At 40.4% G+C, this 19757-nt stretch overlaps 4 protein-coding genes and 1 non-coding gene across 5 annotated transcripts; 1 reads left to right on the top strand and 4 right to left on the bottom strand.

Annotated features, from left to right (window-relative positions):
- Positions 1–5: 5 nt before the first annotated feature.
- BO86DRAFT_t310 lies at positions 6–76 on the bottom strand. Its single transcript has one exon. It is a non-coding gene; the product is annotated as a tRNA-His (tRNA).
- A 2739-nt stretch (positions 77–2815) lies between these two features.
- Positions 2816–4471, bottom strand: BO86DRAFT_414068 (uncharacterized protein; the record flags this gene model as incomplete). Its single annotated transcript, XM_025674808.1, has 8 exons — positions 2816–2868; positions 2925–2973; positions 3028–3245; positions 3303–3378; positions 3444–3725; positions 3806–3891; positions 3956–4019; positions 4070–4471. The coding sequence occupies 8 exons, from the start codon at positions 4469–4471 to the stop codon at positions 2816–2818; spliced, it is 1230 nt and encodes a 409-aa protein (XP_025522055.1).
- Positions 4472–4914: 443 nt separating this feature from the next.
- BO86DRAFT_27710 (uncharacterized protein) lies at positions 4915–5897 on the bottom strand. The gene is made up of 3 exons (XM_025667278.1): positions 5532–5897; positions 5283–5474; positions 4915–5232 (listed from the first exon to the last, which is right to left on the bottom strand). The coding sequence occupies exons 1-3, from the start codon at positions 5712–5714 to the stop codon at positions 5047–5049; spliced, it is 561 nt and encodes a 186-aa protein (XP_025522054.1). The 5' UTR covers positions 5715–5897; the 3' UTR covers positions 4915–5046.
- Positions 5898–6873: 976 nt separating this feature from the next.
- On the top strand, positions 6874–8430 carry BO86DRAFT_404901 (uncharacterized protein; the record flags this gene model as incomplete). The annotated part of the gene is made up of 7 exons (XM_025674051.1): positions 6874–7336; positions 7390–7475; positions 7526–7810; positions 7873–7939; positions 8004–8221; positions 8282–8330; positions 8384–8430. 7 exons carry the CDS (start codon positions 6874–6876, stop codon positions 8428–8430), a joined length of 1215 nt encoding a protein of 404 aa, XP_025522053.1.
- Positions 8431–8487: 57 nt separating this feature from the next.
- On the bottom strand, positions 8488–10347 carry BO86DRAFT_393636 (PAF acetylhydrolase). The gene has a single exon (XM_025673060.1). The coding sequence runs from the start codon at positions 10313–10315 to the stop codon at positions 8798–8800; it is 1518 nt and encodes a 505-aa protein (XP_025522052.1). The 5' UTR covers positions 10316–10347; the 3' UTR covers positions 8488–8797.
- Between the last annotated feature and the right edge of the window lie 9410 nt (positions 10348–19757).

Raw genomic sequence — 19757 nt, 5'->3', positions numbered from 1 at the left:
AAGAGTGGCGCTGCCCGGAATCGAACCGGGGCTGGCACGGCCACAACGTGACGTCATACCACTAGACCACAGCACCTGTTGTTGTGAAAGAGGCTGAAGATAGAGCTCTATAGCAATTTGATAGTTTGTGCATACTGCGGGTGACTGGGTGGTGCGGGCGCTGCTACAAGCTCAGGCAGAAGCACGTCCACAACCGCCGCCCTGCCGCCATCATTAGCAAGGTCTCCAACTCATACTGAGAAAGCTTGAAGTAGTGATATACCAGTTTGTAACATCTCAAAACATCTTCCCATATCATGTATTGATCAAGCTCATATCATTTATCCTTACTTTATTGTTCCCTCCTACTTTTGTAAATGTATTTCTGCTTCAAAAATTCATATTGATTCAAGCCCTAGGATTTGACTGTTGAGAACGGGTGACAATCTTTACCTCCATGAATAGTGAGTTGAGGTCAGATAGTGTGTATTTTACCTACTTAATACTCTCAACAGTTTACAGTCAGCAAGGGCAATTAAGGTCACAGCCATCTGCAGCAAGGTTAGGTTGCTTCGCACCGGGAGTGCCCTTGGCCATTCTACGCAGCTTCTTCAGCATTCTACAACCAGATGGTCATGCCAGATATGAAAGTAATTATTCTGACTCCGTTGCTCAAAGGGAAAGATCACCCTCTCATTCTGCGCGTTTATCTTCCACGCAGCGATGGATATCAGATAAGCTCCGGCCAGAATGAATGCGAGGTTCTCCTGCCTGGCCTCTCCCGCCAGGTATTCATCCGCGAACTCCCAGGCCTCAGTTCTGCAAAACACATGTTCCTCATCCTCGTCCTCGTCCTTGTCATTATCTGACCCCGACAAGACTTCCCTTTCGTCCACGCAGAAGATCTAGATTAGAGGCGGCTGTGGGGACTGGCTTTGTGACCAACAAGAAATGTCGACTATCACACACGAAAGATTCCTCTGTCCTTTAGTACGTGTGCGTTCGTGGTGTTCGACGCTGAACTGGTACTCCTGTTTCCAGTTCTCACCAGGCGAAAGGCCGCCAAATGCCGACAGCAGAATAGCAAGCCAGATTCCAGCAGTCTCAACCGCGCCGGGAGACTGGGCTGGGCATCCCGGAATTTGTTGTTGATCTTGCCCTTCACGCATCGCTCAATCCGACCCCGGATAATTTCGTTGTCCCAGTAGTCTGTTGTATACCGGCTGATGTTGGTCTTTCTGGACACCATCCGCAACTCTTTGACTTCCTTGACCAGGTCCTTTAATGAATATATAACGGTTTGGACTAGGTGGTACGATAACATCAAACATGGAGTCTGAACAGAAATCTGGTCAATTTCTAAGCTAAATAGGTGAGGACACACTTCTTATATTCTTCGGCGCGGGAACGGGCAATGGGAGCAGTTTTGGCTTGAAAGAATAGAAGCAGAGAGCTTGGTTACATTCCGTTAACGCTTTGTCAGGTCCATTGTGCTTCTGGGCATCTGATATGTGGACAGGTCGATAGAACAAGGTCCATTGTATAGGCCTTAGCACAAAGACCGGTGCTCGCTGTGTGTACCGGTGAGCTTCTTTGAAACGAGTGTGGTCAACACAGAGACTCTACATGGAAGAGGGAAGTAAACAATAGGTGGCAGGCGACTGAACAGTTAGCTTCGATGGTGATTTCATATCTTCTTTGTCCCTGACATATGCCGAGCTGCAGCAAGAGACAGGACAAGCGATGCCTGTAAGGGACGTGGATGAGTGACCACTTCCCAATTCAGGCTACATGAGGCCGTCCGAGCGGAACTATCAGCATTGGCATGGTGAGCAGCCTGGCCATCCTGGCCTCAGTTTAAGCTGGAATTAGATCAAGTTGTTGGCGTTGGATGGTCGGGGTCGACCAGTCGCTTGATGTGCTCCCTTATAGCGCTGCTACCCTGCGAGGATGTTTGTCTTCGTCCACGACTGCAGTGACGTGGAGGTTCTGTGGTAAAACGGGCAGGTGCATCGTCTCTGATTCCAATTGTCACCGACTTCCTGCTCAGTTGCTCCTGTCTCCGCGCTGTCTTGACCGGCGTCTACCTAGCATTATCGGGGCTGGCGCGCGGCCGTCCATGGTGATGCCTTGCCTCGGACTCCGAATCGCGGTCAATCGCCGCCTTACATGAGCTTAGTCCGTGTGGACAAGATGATGGGTCTGATGGCATTATCCCCGATGTCTTGCTCACCCCTGCTCACCCGAAGGGAGTTTTAATCGGTGGAAGATGTTTTGCCACTAACCAACTATTGTTTAATTTACATTCTCAAACAGTAGCAGTAGTCTTTCAAAGCTGTAATATAAAATACTCAGTTTTCTCTTGCAGAGAACGAACATATGTTTTATAGTGATGGAAGTTTGATACTATCAAGCTACGAGACCAGTAGTGCAGTATACTGAAGAGTTTTGGATGAATTTATTAATCGTTATGTATCACACCTGCGCCCTAAGTACAGTACAAAAAGCCTGACATATTGAGAACGCCGCTACGGAACAAGATGTTGGTCGCAACACACACCCCGACCCTTCTGGAAATTAAACCGGCGATGACCCTGACGATATGTAAATAGCTACGATGCTTGGGGTCAGAAGTGTGGGATATAGCCTCAGGCGCGGACCTACGGGCTAGTGTGCAACAGCCCTAAACTCAAGCTTTCTTCGACGAGCAGTCTGGAGGGTAGAATGCACCGAGTACACCAAGTACGACGGATACACCGACATTCTGATTTATCTGCGCGCGAGTAACAGTGCGATGGTGTTGAGCAAAGGCAAGATACATAAGAGCTCGATTCCCTTAGCTCGGAGTCCCCTTCGCATAGTTGGTCAAGTACTCCGCCATCTGCTTGTCTAAACACATCGTTAGGTCAACCCTTACAATTCTTCGCGGCAAGATAGGCACTTACAAACCGAGTTCGCATTATCCAGTTCCCACTGCATCCACTCCGGAATATCCTAGAAGCGACATGGTCAATATTCCTTTCCCAGTCAGATATCATGAACACTCACCGTATTGTCCAGCGCGCCATCCAGATACCCGGAGATAATCCGCGTATCAGCCGCGACACTGGTCCAGACCGACTGCAGTACATTGAGGTTCACGCGGAAGGCCTCGAGCTTGTCCTCGCCCACGTCCATGAGCTCCTGCCGGGCCAGCCGGATCTGCTCGATCTGGTTCTCAAGCGAGGCTTTCTGCCGCTCTTTGGTGCGGATTTGCGACTCGGTGGCTAGTCGTCTCAATTTTAGTTCAGACCCCATACTCCCTTTTGAGGAAGAAAACTGACCGGCTTTGGCGACTGCAAGCGCCGCCATCGAGACAATCGCCGCAACACTCACACCGAGAGCAATCAGCCCACCAATCTATGCAATCTCGCCAGTCAGAAGACATTCCATTTTGTGACAATCTGGATAGATTTGTTCTATACCGCAAGGAAAGGCCCGAGGATGCCACTGGCGGCGGCCATCGCGGTGAGGACCGGCAGCAGAAGCGCGCCACCCCCAAGCGCGAGGATCGAGGTATTCAGCGACGCCAGCTTGTCGCGGAGCTCTTCGAGCTCCTCGAGCACCCGGGCAATCTCCTGGTTCAGCTGCTCTTCCCGGTCACGGGCCCAGACGGAGAAGTCGGCGATGAACGAGGTGAAGTGCGTCTGGAGGTCGCTGAATTTGTGCTCCATGGCTCGGGCATCGGCTTGCGCTGTATCCATTTGCTGTACATTCGTCAACCATGGCCACGTCGACGAACGTGTCTCTTCGCTTTTATTTCCCTCTGCGAAGCAGGATCACATACATCAATGAACCGGTTCAGCACCGTGCGTCGGCTGTCCACGGAAATACTTTCATCGAAGCAGAAGGGGATGATCATGTCATCGAATCCTAGCTCGCGTGAGATACCACACTTCCCCTTGAAGTCAGCGGGAGAAGAAGCAGGCGCACGTACGATTGCCATGGACTGCGATGTCGGTCGCAAGCTTCCGACTGTCGGCGAGAACCACTCGATATGCCTGCCCATCGTTAGTTAGAATTGGTTAGGGCATAACGACTGACCGCGTACCAGCTGGTTCTCGACCAGCTTCGGCTCAAAACCCGAATGATGAATGCGGTCAATCTGCGCGATCTTGAGGTGCAGGCTCACGAAGAGGCGCTCGATCTCGTTCGACGCCTCGACTGCCCCGTTGGACGCTTGGCGCAGGTGCTCCGCACACTCGGGCGATGCCAGCCCTTTTGCTGCGCCCGTGCTGAAGACTTTGTTGTCGTGTTCGTTCTTGATTGGGTCGCTGAAATCACCGCCGTCCTTGAGAATCTCGATCTCACTGTCGGAGAGCGTGGCGGCGGCATCAATGAACTTCTGCGGGGTCGGGTCCGACCCGACCAGCTGGCAGACTTTGTCGACGAGGGAGTCGTAGGAGGGCGGGGAGCTGTGGGGCTCGTAGGCTGGGGGGGCTGTGGTGGACATCATGGGCGTCAATCTTGAGTGTGGCTGCTAGACACCGGTGGGGAGGTTTTCTGCTTCTTGTTGGGAACATGGATGTTTATATCTAACAGCTTCCGGATACGCAAGCTCTGATGACGACATGTGAGACAGCATACTGTACGTACGAACAACATGCATACTGACTGTACGGCGCAATCGCATGTCAGCATCAGGGCTGGCTGAATGACGAGACCTATCTCCAGTGGCAAAGGCATGCTTGACAGGGAGAGTACGGAGTAACTAGGGTACGACGGATTGATTGCTTTTGCCACTACGCTAAGCAAAGGAAGCGCCCCGCCCCGCACATGCATGTAAGAGAAACAAGTAAGCGCACCCCTGTCATTCACGCTAATGTATGCATCAAGAGAGTACGGCTGAAGCGCGCAGGGCAGACTAGCCTAATCGTACTGAATATCCGCACCAAACCCCGCTTAATCCTCGTGGTAATACAGAGTATTCGCCACCCAAGTGTGTAGCTCCCCCCAGACCTACTTTCTGAAACGCAAGTTCAGCTGAAAGGCCACAAACGCATCATTGGATTCACCGGGGTCTTCAGCTCAAGGGAAGTCCAGCCAATGGACCATCGCATCCCTGTATTGTTGGAGGTAGAGCGCCATCTCCGCGTCTGAAATGAGAGATGTCAGCTTTCCCCGCTCCGGGTGTACATGAATCAGTATCCAGCCGGGGAACGTACAGATCTCCATCCCGCGATCAAGGCAGAGTTGCATGTAGAAGGGATACGCCTAGGTACGGGTTAGCGCATACGTATACTGGGCTGAAACGTGTTGCTTACCACCATGTCGGCGGCAGTCTCGAACCACACTGTAATCTGCCGGATGTCCACCAAGACCCATTGCCAAACACGCATGAGGATGGAGGTATGCCGATCAAAGTCCACCAGCATACTTGGGTCCGGGGCTCGTCGAGACCCGACCTGCGGTTGGGTTGCATCTGGCATGTCGAGAAGATCCAAAGGCAGCTCGTCCTGCAGTTGCTCTATCAGCCATAAAAACTCGCGTGATTGCAAGGTGCCAATGCGTACTTTGAAGGGCAGAGAGTCAGCTATGCCACGTAGTTTATCGATTTCCTGCTTGTAGCTATCAATGGAACCATGGTCGTTGCTAGCCGCTGCCTCCGTTGCCACAGCACCAGAGACGCTGCGCACAGCTGGGAATCTGGACCAGGCACTGGCCAGGTTGTAGGCGATCTCCAGCAGACGAAGCATAGTGATCGTCACGTAGAAAGTCGGGAATTGGACCCGCTGCCAGAATCCGAAGTCAGCACGAACACTTTCTCCGCACCGGAGCCAGTGGGGTGATCTGAATTTACCCCGATAAAATTTTGAATCCGTAACACTTTCTGGTGCGTGGAGAGAGATTCATCGGTGGAAAACCGAGCAAGACCATCCTTGACCTCTGATGCAGCGATATGCAAGTGTGAGCGTTAGCCGGATTCATGAAGAGGGGATGTGGTCCAGAAGCTCCGTACCTTCGTAAATTGCGCAGATGTTGTTAGCAAGCGGGGTATTATGACGCAACATAGCCCTATGGTCCTGTATCCCTGTCAGATTGCTCAATTTACGAAGTACTACTTGTGGAATTGAGTTTCTCAGCGTGGCAAATACTTCGCGGATCTGACGGATTCGCTGCTCATGCAGAGCGGTTCCAGGCCATCCGGACATGATAACGTGGGCAATCACCGCGGTCAAGATGATCTCATTGCTCATTCCAGCGCGACTGGCTTCTTGGGCGAAGCGGATGTACGTGCGACTGTTCTTGCCCGATACTTGGATATTGGAGGTTTTGGTCAAGTGGCCATCCTCCATTATGTGCCACAGTTGAAGCGTACGAAGAACTGAGCAGAGATTGTGGTCGATTGAGACTCTGTCGTTGGAGCCTGACGCGGACATATTGCTGGGAGGACAAGGTAAAGTTCAAAGGATGAGGTGGATTGCCACTCAGATGGACAGGATCACAAGGCTTTGGGAGGTATTGGTAGGCAGGTGTTGCAACTCGAAGCAATTTATCTGCACCGGATTCCCCGGCGCGAGCATGTGAAGGGGGCGGGTGTGGAGTGGTGTAGTACAAGTAAACCGGTATTTGACTCTGTGCGAGAAGCCTTTCTTTGCTTATCAGCGAGAAAAGCGGGGTTTGATCAGCGCGTTGGATGATGACCTCAGGGTGCAGGACGAATACGCTCGTTGCATGAGCTCTGCATACACCATCGGCCTTTCAGCTGTGCAATCCCGACGTTCTCCGTGGTGCTACAGGCTATGTCTCTTATAAATATGGGCGCGAAGTCGATCTTCAGGTTCCACTGTACTGTACATGTTAAGACTCTGTTTGCTTTCCCAATGGGCTAGCAATCGAAACACAGTTATCAAGATGGATGTTGCACCCCCAACATACACAGCGAGAGACCCCCCTCCTTCCTACGAGGAAGTCGCTGCAAAGCTGGAGAACCTCGTCGGCGACGATGTCACGCCCGACACAGTCCTGGACGCCACGGACAAGCTATCGGACGCCGAGATCGAGATCCTGATCAACGGCGCCGATGACCACTGGCCCCTGGAGACCGACCAGCAAAAGGCGGATTTCGCGGTGGGATGCGGCCAATGTCTGTCCTCCCCGGAGGGCAAAACTCGATTCGCAAGCGCCGGCGGCGAGGCCACCCAGGCGACCCGCGACATTGAGAACATCTTTGCCGGCTTGCATCTACGCATTGCGCAAATCGATCGGATCCATCACTCTGGATTCGAGCCCGAGATCATCAAAATCCATCATGCGTACCGAGATGTGCTCGCTGGGAGCCGCGACTTTGCTGCCACGGTCAGCGTACAGTCTAGGCGTGAGTCCCGTTCTGCGTCGTCTTAGGGCTCGATCTAACAAGGCTGGGTCAAGGGTTCGACGAGAGTATTCTCAAGATTTGCGCAAACGAGAGCATCGCCGTCCAGACGCGTAGAAGTACTCTCGAGACGTACATAGAGGTACGCAGAACGCAGTCCTGGTTATAGTATTGACGACTGACTCATCCCAGCGAACTACATCGCTCCAAAATGATGCCCAGCAGATCACCGATGGCTTTCGCTCCGTGACCGACGACTTTGCCGCGTTCGTTGGCTCCTTCTCCACCTGGGCGAAGGACAAGGAGGGCGAGATTACCGAGCAGATCCGTCTCGTCGAGCAGGAGCTCGACGCTCTGCACAAGAGGCTGTATCGGCTCGAGAGCTCCCTCCGCGCCTTCGAGATCGTCTTTGGCGCGTCCATTCCCGCCACCGGGACCTTTGTGAAGATGTTCCCCGCCCTCGCACCGTGGATTGTGGTACGTAGTGAGCGTTCCTCCCCAAGATGCCTGATCGCTAATGGTGCATCTCAAACATCCAGCTCGGTGGCGTAATCACCGCCCTCGCTTCTTTTGCCGCTATCGCTGGTCTCGCGGCTGGCATATCCAGTACGGAATAGCCCTCGCCCCTCACTCGTTGGATACAATCACTAACCGCGAGGTACGTGTTGAGAAACCAACTACCGGATCCACCTCAAGACGCAGGAGAAGGAAAAGCTGCAAGTGGAGCTCGAGAACCTCCGCCGCACGCGCGCCGAGCTGGAGGATTTCGGCCACGACTCGTTGACGCGGTTTGAGACGGCCGTAGGGATCCTGACCGGGGCGTGGGAGCAGACCCTCGCCGATGCGCGCATTGTCCAGGATTGGCTGGTCCGGGGCGCGGATGCTGCGGTACGATGCTCCCCTTGCCCAGCTTTGATCAGTATTATGGTCTAACATATTGACTGGCAGCACTGGCCGGAGTATATGGAGCTGAATATCAGGCACGATGTCAATAAATGTAGGTCGTGATCTGTCGTTCCTTGAGCATATGGCTGACACGCCTGGTGGTAGATGACGCGCTGTCGGCGTATTTGGAGAGTTATGCCAGGGGAATTTGATCTCCGAGGTCCGTAGGTTCGCCTATGTGAAACAATACTATTTATTTACCAATCTATCTTCTTTATCATGGGTGATAAGCTTAATGAGATGGCCCATAAGGGGATGTCGCCAGAGCTGCCAAGCCCAAGAATGCCAACAATCCTACGCCCGTGCTCTTGCCGTCGCTAACTCCATCCCGGCGTAGAGGAACCATTTTGGCCCGGCCGTATACCGATTCCAAGTCTGACTGACTCGCTGGGGATGTCGTTCTTGTGTTCTACTCCTATGACAGTAGGCCGGTTGTGGCGAGCCAAGATCACATGACTGGCTGCTCGAACCTTCGCCAAGCCTGGCATATGTCGATACACATTGAATGAGACAACCGACTTAGAGCTCTACAGGAGACTCCATGGGCCTCGTCTGATTCACCGGCGTCACATGAACCTGCCAAAGTCTGGCCAAACCCCGCGGGAACTCCCTTCGCCGCTCCTCGCTCACCCACTCATCGTACTGATGGTGGGTTGCTTTCTCGCCCAGAATGCCGCGTTCTCCGCCATCGCGTACATAATGGAAGAAGTCATCGGCCACACGAACGTATTCCCGCAGAGCTTCCTGCACATCCAGGGTAGCGCCTGTAGTCCAGCTGAGAAGCAGCGGCTCGAGCAACGGCGCATCGGTGATACTGGGATGTGCCGTCCCGATGCTAGTGAGGAACCAGGACGGAGCGGGGACCGCACGAACAAGGTCACGGACGGTATCAAAGTGCGGGCGGTTGTAGAAGGGGCTGACGGTGCGGGACCAAGAGTTGGAGTGCACAACGAGGATGGGCACGGTGGCGTTGGGGTTGAGGGGGCCGCTCGATTTCCCCGGATCAAGGATCAATCCTGCAGCGGGCGCGGTGGACAGCGTAGTGGTGAGGGCTTGAAGGGCACCGGTGGCACCAAAGGAGTGGCCGGCCAGGGTGAGATGGGTCATATTAAGGCGGCCGGTCCACGAGGGGAGGGTGGTGATGGGGTCCCGAGTGTTGAGGATCAGGGTGCCGTTATTGATGGCTTGGAGGAGGTCGACGGCGGCATGAAACTCGGCGTCACGGAAGGCCAGCTGGGCGCGCTTGAAGGCATCCCGGTCGAAATCTAGATCTGGATGTTGCAGATCGGAGAGTCGGAGAGGGAGGACCTGGCGGCCCGAGGAGCTGGCGGAGGCCTTGACCATGGAACCAGGACCGCTTCCGTCGCGATGTTCGATGGCGATGATGACGTGCCCCCGGCTGGCAAGTTCGGCGAGGAACTGGGTATAATCGGTGCGCGAGCTGACATCGCCGTGGGAGAAGACAGTGACGGGGAAAGAGGAAGAATCATGGCGGAGAAGAAGCGGGGCGTCGACCTCAGCAGGGATGGTCACTGCGCCTCCCACAGCCCACAGGATGCCGGTGAAGATGGATCGGACGATGAAGTTGTCGACCCCGGCCAGGCGGGCGTAGCCCTGGGCCGTGAGGCTGATGGGCCGCGGAATCCACGGGTACCGCGGCTTGCGCGACCGGAACTGCCGGTCAGTCGGATAGTAGACCGTCGCCAGAAGTGTTTCGACTTCGAAGACCGGTTGGCCGGTGGCCTTGTGGACCCCCTCAGCGACCCGTCGAGGCCCGCCCGGTAAAGGCACTTCGATATCAATAGCCCCGACGCCATGAGGGCCGGTGTATGACGGCAGTGGAGACGCAAGGAGCGGTAAGCCGTACAGGACACAATAGAGGGCGTAGAGAGTGTAGAGACAGGAGGCGCTCCAGAGGATCTGCCGCCAAGTCAGACGCGGACGAGGCTGGTGGCCGATGGTCGTCCATCGAGGGTGCGATATCTGTATGGTGGGCGGTTTTTTGATGCTGCTGCTGCTGCTGCTATTGCTGCTCATTGTGCTTCTCTTGATGCTGATACTGGTCTGGGGGCCATAGAAGTCGCGGATGGCAGTGTTGCAGGGCATATTAGGTACATGTACTAGCTGGTTAAAGGATGAATGGTATGACGTAATACCGACGTGATTTGCCTCTGATTTGCCGCCACTGAGTGATTAGGCCTCGCCACGGGTTGGGTTTGGGTCCAACACTACTTCTCTCTACGTGACTGTCACTGGCCGAGGGACTTTTCTAACTAAACATTCCTACCCTTAAAAGTTATTGATACATTTGGCGGCTTCGGTGCTCCAGAGCAGGTCGAGAACGAGCTGGAATACCCGTCCTCCTCTTATGACAACTCAAAGGCTAGATTTCCTTCCAATTAAAAGTTTCATCCGGCATAGTCAAGACATCCATGATTGACGGACAGCGCCTAATCTCCTCGCTTACTAAGGGGCCATGAAAACCTGGTTAGTTATGTGTAAAAATAATATTTCTTTTTCAACAAATTGAATATTGAATTTCTTTCACATATATATACATAGTCCAAGAAGTGGTAGGAATTCCAAGTTAGGTTCAATACCGCTCAGGCCTCAGTAGATAGTGGTCCTCCCTGAGGCACACTAGCTTTATATGGTAATGTGGAACATTTGGAAATGTGTATAGCACACTTCCACGGATAGTTGTCTTTATGCCGTCGCAGGTTTACTCGCCGGCTATTCTTTACTTGAGTAAGTATGCCAGGACCTATGCAAGTAGAGTTTCTCTCTCTTGTTGGGCTCGTATTCTTGATGAGATGCGATGTTTAAGTTCTTGGCCCAGCATTGTTAACACCATCACTTTCTTGCAGTGAAACTATTCTAGCCTTATTGGTGTTATAACAATGCGCTCTGTAATTTCACTTTCTAGGGCCCTTCTTCGCCCTCTACGTAGGGTCAGATCCTTCCATATGGCCTGAAAAAATAATATTGTAAAGTTTTATATTTGACTGCACTGCTAAGCTTGTATAAATTTGATGTCCTAACACTCGAGGAACAAGTCATGTTTGGGGGATTTGAAACACAATTTAAAATTAGTCCCGACAACGTCTTGTCACCCCAAGGACCCTCTCACTTGAGTAAATTCGTACAGGTCGGCGCTATCCCGCTTGAATCGTTTCCTTCTGACTTCTTCCTAGGCCGAGATGGTTCAAGCTGTACACAGCGGTCGCTGTTTGCTTTGCTATGATTCTGTGCAACTTCCTTGCGGCTAGTCCAACGGTGGCCATTGTACAGACCGCACAGGAATTCTTCCCCGACTGGACGGAGACTGGCATGGCTGGCCCTATCGCAAAGACTGCTTCTTTTTTTTCAAAACCACTGCACTGTTCCAGGGGTTAGGTAATCTGCTTTGGATTCTCCTGATCAACAAATATGGTCGTCGCCCTATTTATGTTGTTGCTTTTACCTTGTATATAATCACTGCTTTCTGGTGTGCTGTTAACAAGGGCTACGCAAACTTCCTAGCCCACTTAATGTAATCGGCAAGCAAGTCGGCCACGTAAGCAAGTTGGCCACTGCGGTCTTGGCAAGCAGCCTATTATACTGCCTATATCAGAATTCTAATTTATATATAAAAAATATAGTATATTTAAATATTTATATAACTGTTTTAAGGCCTGCAATTGCCCTTAATTCTTTTTTATTAAATATTTTATATATATATATTTAAAAATACTATATATACTGCAGTAAGGTGGTTTCCGGCGGCAAGATTAACCTTCTATAGACCCTATATTATTAGCTGCTTTTTTTACAGTCTAGATATTTATAAAGGCTTTACAGCCTTTTTAGATTATAAAGCTATTGAAACTATTTATTTAATAATAATTCTGCTTCTGCTTAGTATTTTTTTTTAACAACTATATAAAGTTAATAATTTTTATATTTAAAAAGAACTGTTTAGTTTAATACTATTTCTGTACCCTTAACAATATATAATAAGACAGTTTATATAGGTAAAGCCGGAGGATTAGAATATTAAAATAATTAAAATATTATTAATTTATATTTTTTTAAATTATATTAAGTTTATAGATATTTTAGTAATAGTTAAAGTAGTTTTATAAGGGCTAAAGGATGAAATAGTGTGATAAATAAATAGCTTTTACAAAGCCAAGGGTGCCAATATATTATTTTAAGGTGTTGTTGCTATTCTACAGGGGATGAAGCATTGGGGGTCCAGTGCTTCAAAGTGGGGCGGCATTAAGAATTATGATTAGCCGCTTAATATCTAAGTAAAGTTAAATACTTTTAGACTTGTAAGGCTGAATACTATTAGATATAAAGTATATATAATATCTATATTTTTTATATAGCTAGATTTTATTTAGAATATTCTATTTACTAAGTTATAGTATAATCTAATTAACAATATTCAGGCCATATTAAATCTAAGGGGGTTAGATTATATATATAAAAAAAATATTCAGCTGTATTTAACTATTTAATTTATACTATTTTTTTTAAACTTTTTATATATAGACTGTTTACAGCTACTAGCTACTATTATATTTTTATTAAAACTAAGTAAATTAGTTAATTTCTACTAAATTAGTACTAAAAATATAAAATATTAAATATAAAAAAAAAAGAAAAAGTAAAAAAAAGAAAATATAAGTCTACAGCTTATCTATTATATAACAGTTTAAATAGCAAATAAAATAAATATAGTAAAAATATTAAATAAAATTAATTAAATAGATTATATTTATAGGGTTGTTTTTATATAAGTAATCTTTTATTTAGATTTCTATACTAAAGTAGTAATTTAGTTATTTTAAGTATATAAATTAAATAAACCAGCTATATTAGGCTATAGTAAAAGAATTAACTATATAGCAGTAGTAAATAGTAAACAGTCTAGCTGTTAAAAGTAGTATAAAAACTTTTTACTATAATATTTACTATATTACTATTAACTATCTACTATATAAACTTTTTTTTATAATATAATATATTTATATATTCTACTTTTTCTGTAGTTATTATTCTACTACTGTAATTATTTTACTGCCTTTTTATTATATTTACTATTAATATTGCTATAATAGAGTCTAAGCTGTTTTATTATATTAAATATCTACTAGTTATTATTTATTAAAGGTATTAGTATAAGATTTGTTTTAAAAAGATTATAGCCTATTTTTAAAATCTAGTCTACTAAATTAAGTACTATAAGGCTGCCTTAATCTAAAAAGCTGTTTTTAAGTAGAAAAAATTTACTAAGAATTTTAATATTATTATAATTTTATTACAGTTAATCTACCCTTTTCTAGATTTTTTTTATATTTTAATAGTTTTTTATATTAATATAAATCTATAATATATTACTATATTACCTGCTGTCTCCAGGGTATGCAGAACTATTAGTATACTATATATAAATAAAGTTAAAATATATATTAAAATAAAATATATATTAAAAAATAATAAATAGAAAAGGTAAAACTATAGTAATTTTATACTACTATATACTATTAGTAAATCTTTTTATTATATAAAGGGTTCTACTATATCTATATTAAATTAGGAAAGATATTTAATATTAGTATTTAACTAAATAAAATTAAGTAGTTTACTAAAGCTTTTATCTAAACCAGTAAATAGAATAATACTAGTAATAATTAACTAATTTAAGTAGATATAGTTTATAATATAAACCAGTAGCTGCGCATAACCAGCTGGATAAAATATTTAAAAAAAATTCTAGTAAATAAACTATTAAATAGTATTACTATATTTAAGCTAAAGAATCCGGACCCTACAGCAAATACTATATATTAAATTTAAAATATAATAAAGTATTTAATCTATTTAAGCCAGTAGATAATCCAGTACTACAGCTAAATAATTTATATTAATATATTTTAATTAATAAAAAATAAGATTTTATACCAGCCTTTATAATAATATATAAATAAAAATATTTTTAAGTATATATATCTGTAGCAGCAGATTTTTATTTTTATTATTTATATTTAACTTTTATATAAGTAAAAAAGTTTTAAATATAGATTAATTTACTTTTAGCAAGGCCGGTGGCGGCAACTATAGTAATATATTTTTACTTTAAAAAATCCTATCCAGCTTATAGATAATAATAAAAACTGGATTACTATATAGTAGATAAAGAATATAAAATAAATATATTTAGTTTTTTATATTAAGCTGTTTAACTAAATATACTATACCTTTAAGTATAAAAGTATTTTAATCTATACTATAGTAGTATTAGATAGATATAAAACTAGTTGGTACTGTTTTACTAGCTATATTCTAATTTTATTTTAAATAATTAAAATTATTTATTTAATAGTTGTACAGCAGATTTTATAGCTTAACCCTAATTCTACTTAAATAATTACTATATAAATAAAGCTGTATAGCTAAATAAACTAAATACTTTTTTAAATAATTAAAATAAATAATAGTAATAAACCAAGTCCTAATAATAATATAAATATAGAAAATAATAGTTCTAATAAAAAAAGCAGTATTAGCTGTAAAGTATATAAAATCTGTTAAGTAATTTTTAAATAAAAGTTATATACTTTATTTAAATTTTATATACAGCTGCTGTAGTTTTTTTATAAATATATTATATAATTAATTAGCTAATTAATAGTATATAAAAACTATACCCTAATAAAAACCCTGTATAACTAGTGGATTTATAGTATAAAAATTAATTATAATATTACTAATCTAGGCTATATTATTTAGCTTAATAGTAATTATCTATTTTATAAACAGATATTCTTTACTATAAATAATTTCTATAAATTTGTATATAGACTAGTTACTGCTATTTAGCAGATTTTATATAAAAAGCTGCTGTTTAGCCAGGCCCCTATAATTTCTTAGAATTAACTATTTAATAATCTTAGCTATAAAATTTTAAAGTAAAGTTTTATTAAAAATACTCGCACCCCCTGGCCGGTCTAGGATTAGATCTAAATAATTAACTGCTTAATAAATAAGATTAGTTTATAAAAAATATTTTTTAGTACTTATTTAACCAGTTAGTTACAGTCTTAACTTATTTACCAATACTTTTACTAGATTATTTATTTTAAAAAAAAGTTAGTAGTATTTATATATATAATTAGCAGCTAGTCTACCTAGTTTAGAAAACTGCTTAGCTACTAGTATATTAATACTAAAACTAATATTCAGTATAATATTCTTATTAAAAACAGAATAGTTAGTCTAGTCTTAGCCTATTATAAAAAATTCTATACTACTAATAATATTAAAATTATTTACCAGTATCTTCCCCGGAAGGCTGGAAAGCTGTTAGTCTAGTATTTATAATTAATTTTTTTATTTATTTATTTTTTTAAAATACTATTAGTATAAAATAGGTATATACCCCTATTTATACTCTATATATTTTTTTAGGGCTCTAATCCAACTATTTAGTATATCTAGATAGGTAATCAGCTTTAAATTATTTTTTAATAAAAAACCCAGCTTTAACTTTAATTACTAGTAAATTTTTAAAACTACTGCTATATTATTATTAGTATTAGCTGTAGATATCTGCAGATAAGCAGTATTTTTATTAGTAATATATAAATAAAATAAAATATTCTTCCAGTAGTTTTTAATATTAATAATAAAACTACATTAAATAAAAAAAAATAAATAGCCTATATTACTAATCTTTAGACAGTCTACTTTTTTTATATTACTAATCTAGTATATAGATATAAAGTAATAGAGCAGCCTAATACTATTATATACTAATAGTATATATTTTAGCTTTTTAATACTAACTAATATTAATTTTTTAGTTTTACAGCTGACTGGATGTTTAATCTACTAAATAAATATATATAATATCTGTAAAAAAATACAGTTGTAGAGAAAAAGCTAATCTACTATTACCAGTTATATACTACTAATATAAACTAGATTTTTAAATAGATAAACAGTTAAAAGGATATACAGCTGTATAGACTATAAATACTAGTATTATAAACTATTTAAAACAAATAAAGTTCTATTATTACTATTATACTAATAAATAGTAAAAAAAATCTTTTATTTATACTACTGGTTTTTACTAAACTAAAAAGATTAAATATAGTAGTAGTACTACTAATTATTTTATATACTAATTTAAAATACTACTACTGCTGTTTTAGGATTATTTATCTAGTATAAAATATACAGCAGCCGCCTAATAAAACTATTATAGTTTTAGTTACTTTTAAAACTAGTAAATTAGCTAAGTTTTATAATTTTTTTTACTATATACAGATCTACTGTCGGCTGGACTGGATTGTTATTAATAAATACTATATAGTACTAGATTATTTAATAGTAATATATTTTAAAAGTAGTATACTGGTTTTTTTCTATTCTATACTACAGCAGCTTATATATCTAAACTACTTTTAGACCTAAATAATCTATTTAACAGCTATACTTTTTCTCAGCCAGAAAAAAAAGTTTTTTTAATATATAAAATATACTAAGTAATTATACCTGTTCCGGACTTATAGCAGCTGGTTAAATATTATATACTAAATTTAGTATTTTATTTTTAGGCCTAGTATATTATATAGCTGCTAGTTTAAATAAAATAATATTATTACTTTTATCTAATACTATATTTAATAGGCTAATAGAGGCTGGGCTATTATCTACTATTCTACTATTCTAAATATACAGTATTTAGCAGAAATACTTAGCTGTAAAATATATTAAATAAAGTAATTAAACTAAAAAAAAATACTAGACTAATTTATATAGGGTATAATCTAGTTAGTAACAGCAACTAGTATACTTAGTATAAAAATTAATATTTTTAATATTTATAATATATTTTATATTAAAATTTTATAGATTTTGCTTAACTATACCTAGAAGAGTAGACAGACTAGGCAGAATAGTATAGCTAATAAAATAATTATTATTAAATCTAATAAATTTTTTTTTACAGCTTTATATATATTTAAAATAGACTAGGCTTTTATAGTATAGTACCTGGCAGTAACAGCTAGATTAGACTACTAGTAGCTTATTTTAAATAAGTACTTTAATAGACTATTAAACAGTTATAAGTATTAATACTGCTGCAACTATAATCTAAATAAGATTTTTTATAATAAATATACTTTTAAAGCCTTTAAGACTCCTGGGGCTGCTAAAACTATAGTAACTATAAATACTAGTAGAACTGCAACCTCTACTTTAAATAATATATCTAGTAGTAAATAAACAGTAAGCCTATTTATTTTTAATAATATTTTTTTTATTTTTTAAATTCTATAGGATATAGACTTTTTTATATTAACTAGTATAATATCTAATACTGGGGCTGCCCCCTGTCCAGAGTTAAAGCAGCCAACTATAAAACAGATAAATATTATAAAATAAAAGTAGTAATATATATAAATAATAAAATATAGTATTCTGCTAATAGAATAATAGCAGTAGTATATTCTAGTAGTATAAAATAAAAAGCTGGCAGTAGAAAAAGGGGTATATTAGTAAAAGTACTACTATATATATATAGTAATAAAATAAAACAAAATAAAATATAATTTTTATTTATATATAATAAGTAATAGTACAGCAGTATAGGAATAGCTGATATAAATACAGTATAGGATCTAATATATTTAGTTTAATATCTACTTCTGCTGTAGTATACTACAGAGTATCTATATAAAGTAGTATAAAAATATATATAAATATATAAATATTCTACTCTCTACTATAGCAGAAATACTATACAGATAGTAGAGTAAAATAGTATAAAAAATATAAAAGCAGCAACTAGCAGAGTATAAAGTAGATAATAAAAATAAAAAACAAATAATTAAATTTTTAAAGTAGAGTATTAAACTAATAATAAAACAGTACAGTTAGCTGTTTTTAAGCTTCTGCTAGCTCCAGTAGTAATATATATAATTTAAAAATTAGATAAAGTAATAAACTAATCTATAAGGGGTAATATCCGGATAATCCTACTAGTTTAGACTATAGTTATATTAGTAGATTAGAACTGTTAATATCAGCTGATAAGATTCTACTAATTAATTAGTTTAGTAGATTTAGTAGAGGTGGACTAATAAAATTAAAAAAAAACTGGGTAGAATAGGTGTATATAATATATTAGATTAATAGAATTTACTAAAAAAGTAAAATTAAGCAGATTAAGAATTATAATCTAGATTATAAAAAGTAATTAGTAGAATTAAAAAAAGTATAAAGTCTAATAAATTACTATAATCTGTAGAGGGTATTAAAATAATAAATAGAATTAGATTAAAAAAGTCGACTTAGTAAAACAAACCCAGATATACAGTAAAATAATAGAATAGATAGATAGGATTATTTTAAATAAAAGCCTTAATAAAGTAGAAAAGATAAAAAAAGTAGCACAGATTAAAAAAATTAAAAAAATAATATAAAAGTTTTTATTATAGTATAGATTTAATATACCTATTCTACCTATTCTACCTATTCTATCTACTTTATCTGCTTAACCTGTTTAACTAGATTAATTTATTTTATTCTAACAATCCAACAGCCCTTTCTAAGCGCCTTTTATATATAATCTATTATTTTTTTAACTATATACCTATCTCTAATGCTGCCTATAGCTTTTTAAACTATATTTTATTTATAAATCTAAAAATAGTCTAAGCTAATAGCTAGTAGTAGCTGGCAACAGTTTTCCCCCTAATAATATTAATTTCTTCAATATATAGGTATATATTATAATTAAAAAAATTAGGACTGTTTAGTAAGGAAAAAAGTAGCTATTAGTATTTAATTAGTAAAAAAATATAGGCCAGGACTGCACCCCAATTAGTCCTATAATCTATATTATTAAAAAGAATAAAAATTACTTTCCAGCCTATATAAGCTATTAGATTCTAAGTATATTATTATAGCAGAAAAAACCCTGCTGGCTATAAAAGTTATAACAAAATAATAAAAGTATATTAAATAAAATTATTATTTATAGTAAAGAATTAGTACCCCAAACTGCAAGTATTAATCTGCCGGTAATAATATTCTGTGTTAATACTGATCTATAGAACTACTTTATTATAGTTTTTTTATATTAACAGAAGCCTTTTAGTTATAAACTAGAACAATATAAAACCCTATTCTAGTGAAATAATTAATATTAAGTTAAGGGGGGCAGTTACCGGCCCTATTTTATATACAGACCCTATAATAGTATGTATTGGTTGCATGCTGCTTTTTAGCTGGGTGGGCTAACAGAAACGGAAGGGTATCTTCAGCAGTTGCAGTAGGGCAAAAAGAACCCTATTTTAGGGAGAAGATGATGTATTCAGCGGAGGGAGGGGGGGAGCGGGGCGGGACCGGGGGTAGTTACGGGCCCTATGTCATTAGGGTTTACATTAGGGTTTACATTAGGGTTTACATTAGGGTT

The sequence above is a fragment of the Aspergillus japonicus genome, assembly GCF_003184785.1.
Source record: "Aspergillus japonicus CBS 114.51 unplaced genomic scaffold BO86scaffold_114, whole genome shotgun sequence".
In the NCBI taxonomy this organism is placed as follows: Eukaryota; Fungi; Ascomycota; class Eurotiomycetes; order Eurotiales; family Aspergillaceae; genus Aspergillus; species Aspergillus japonicus.
Note: the sequence above shows the minus strand (reverse complement) of the source record. Positions and strands in the feature narration are given on the sequence as shown.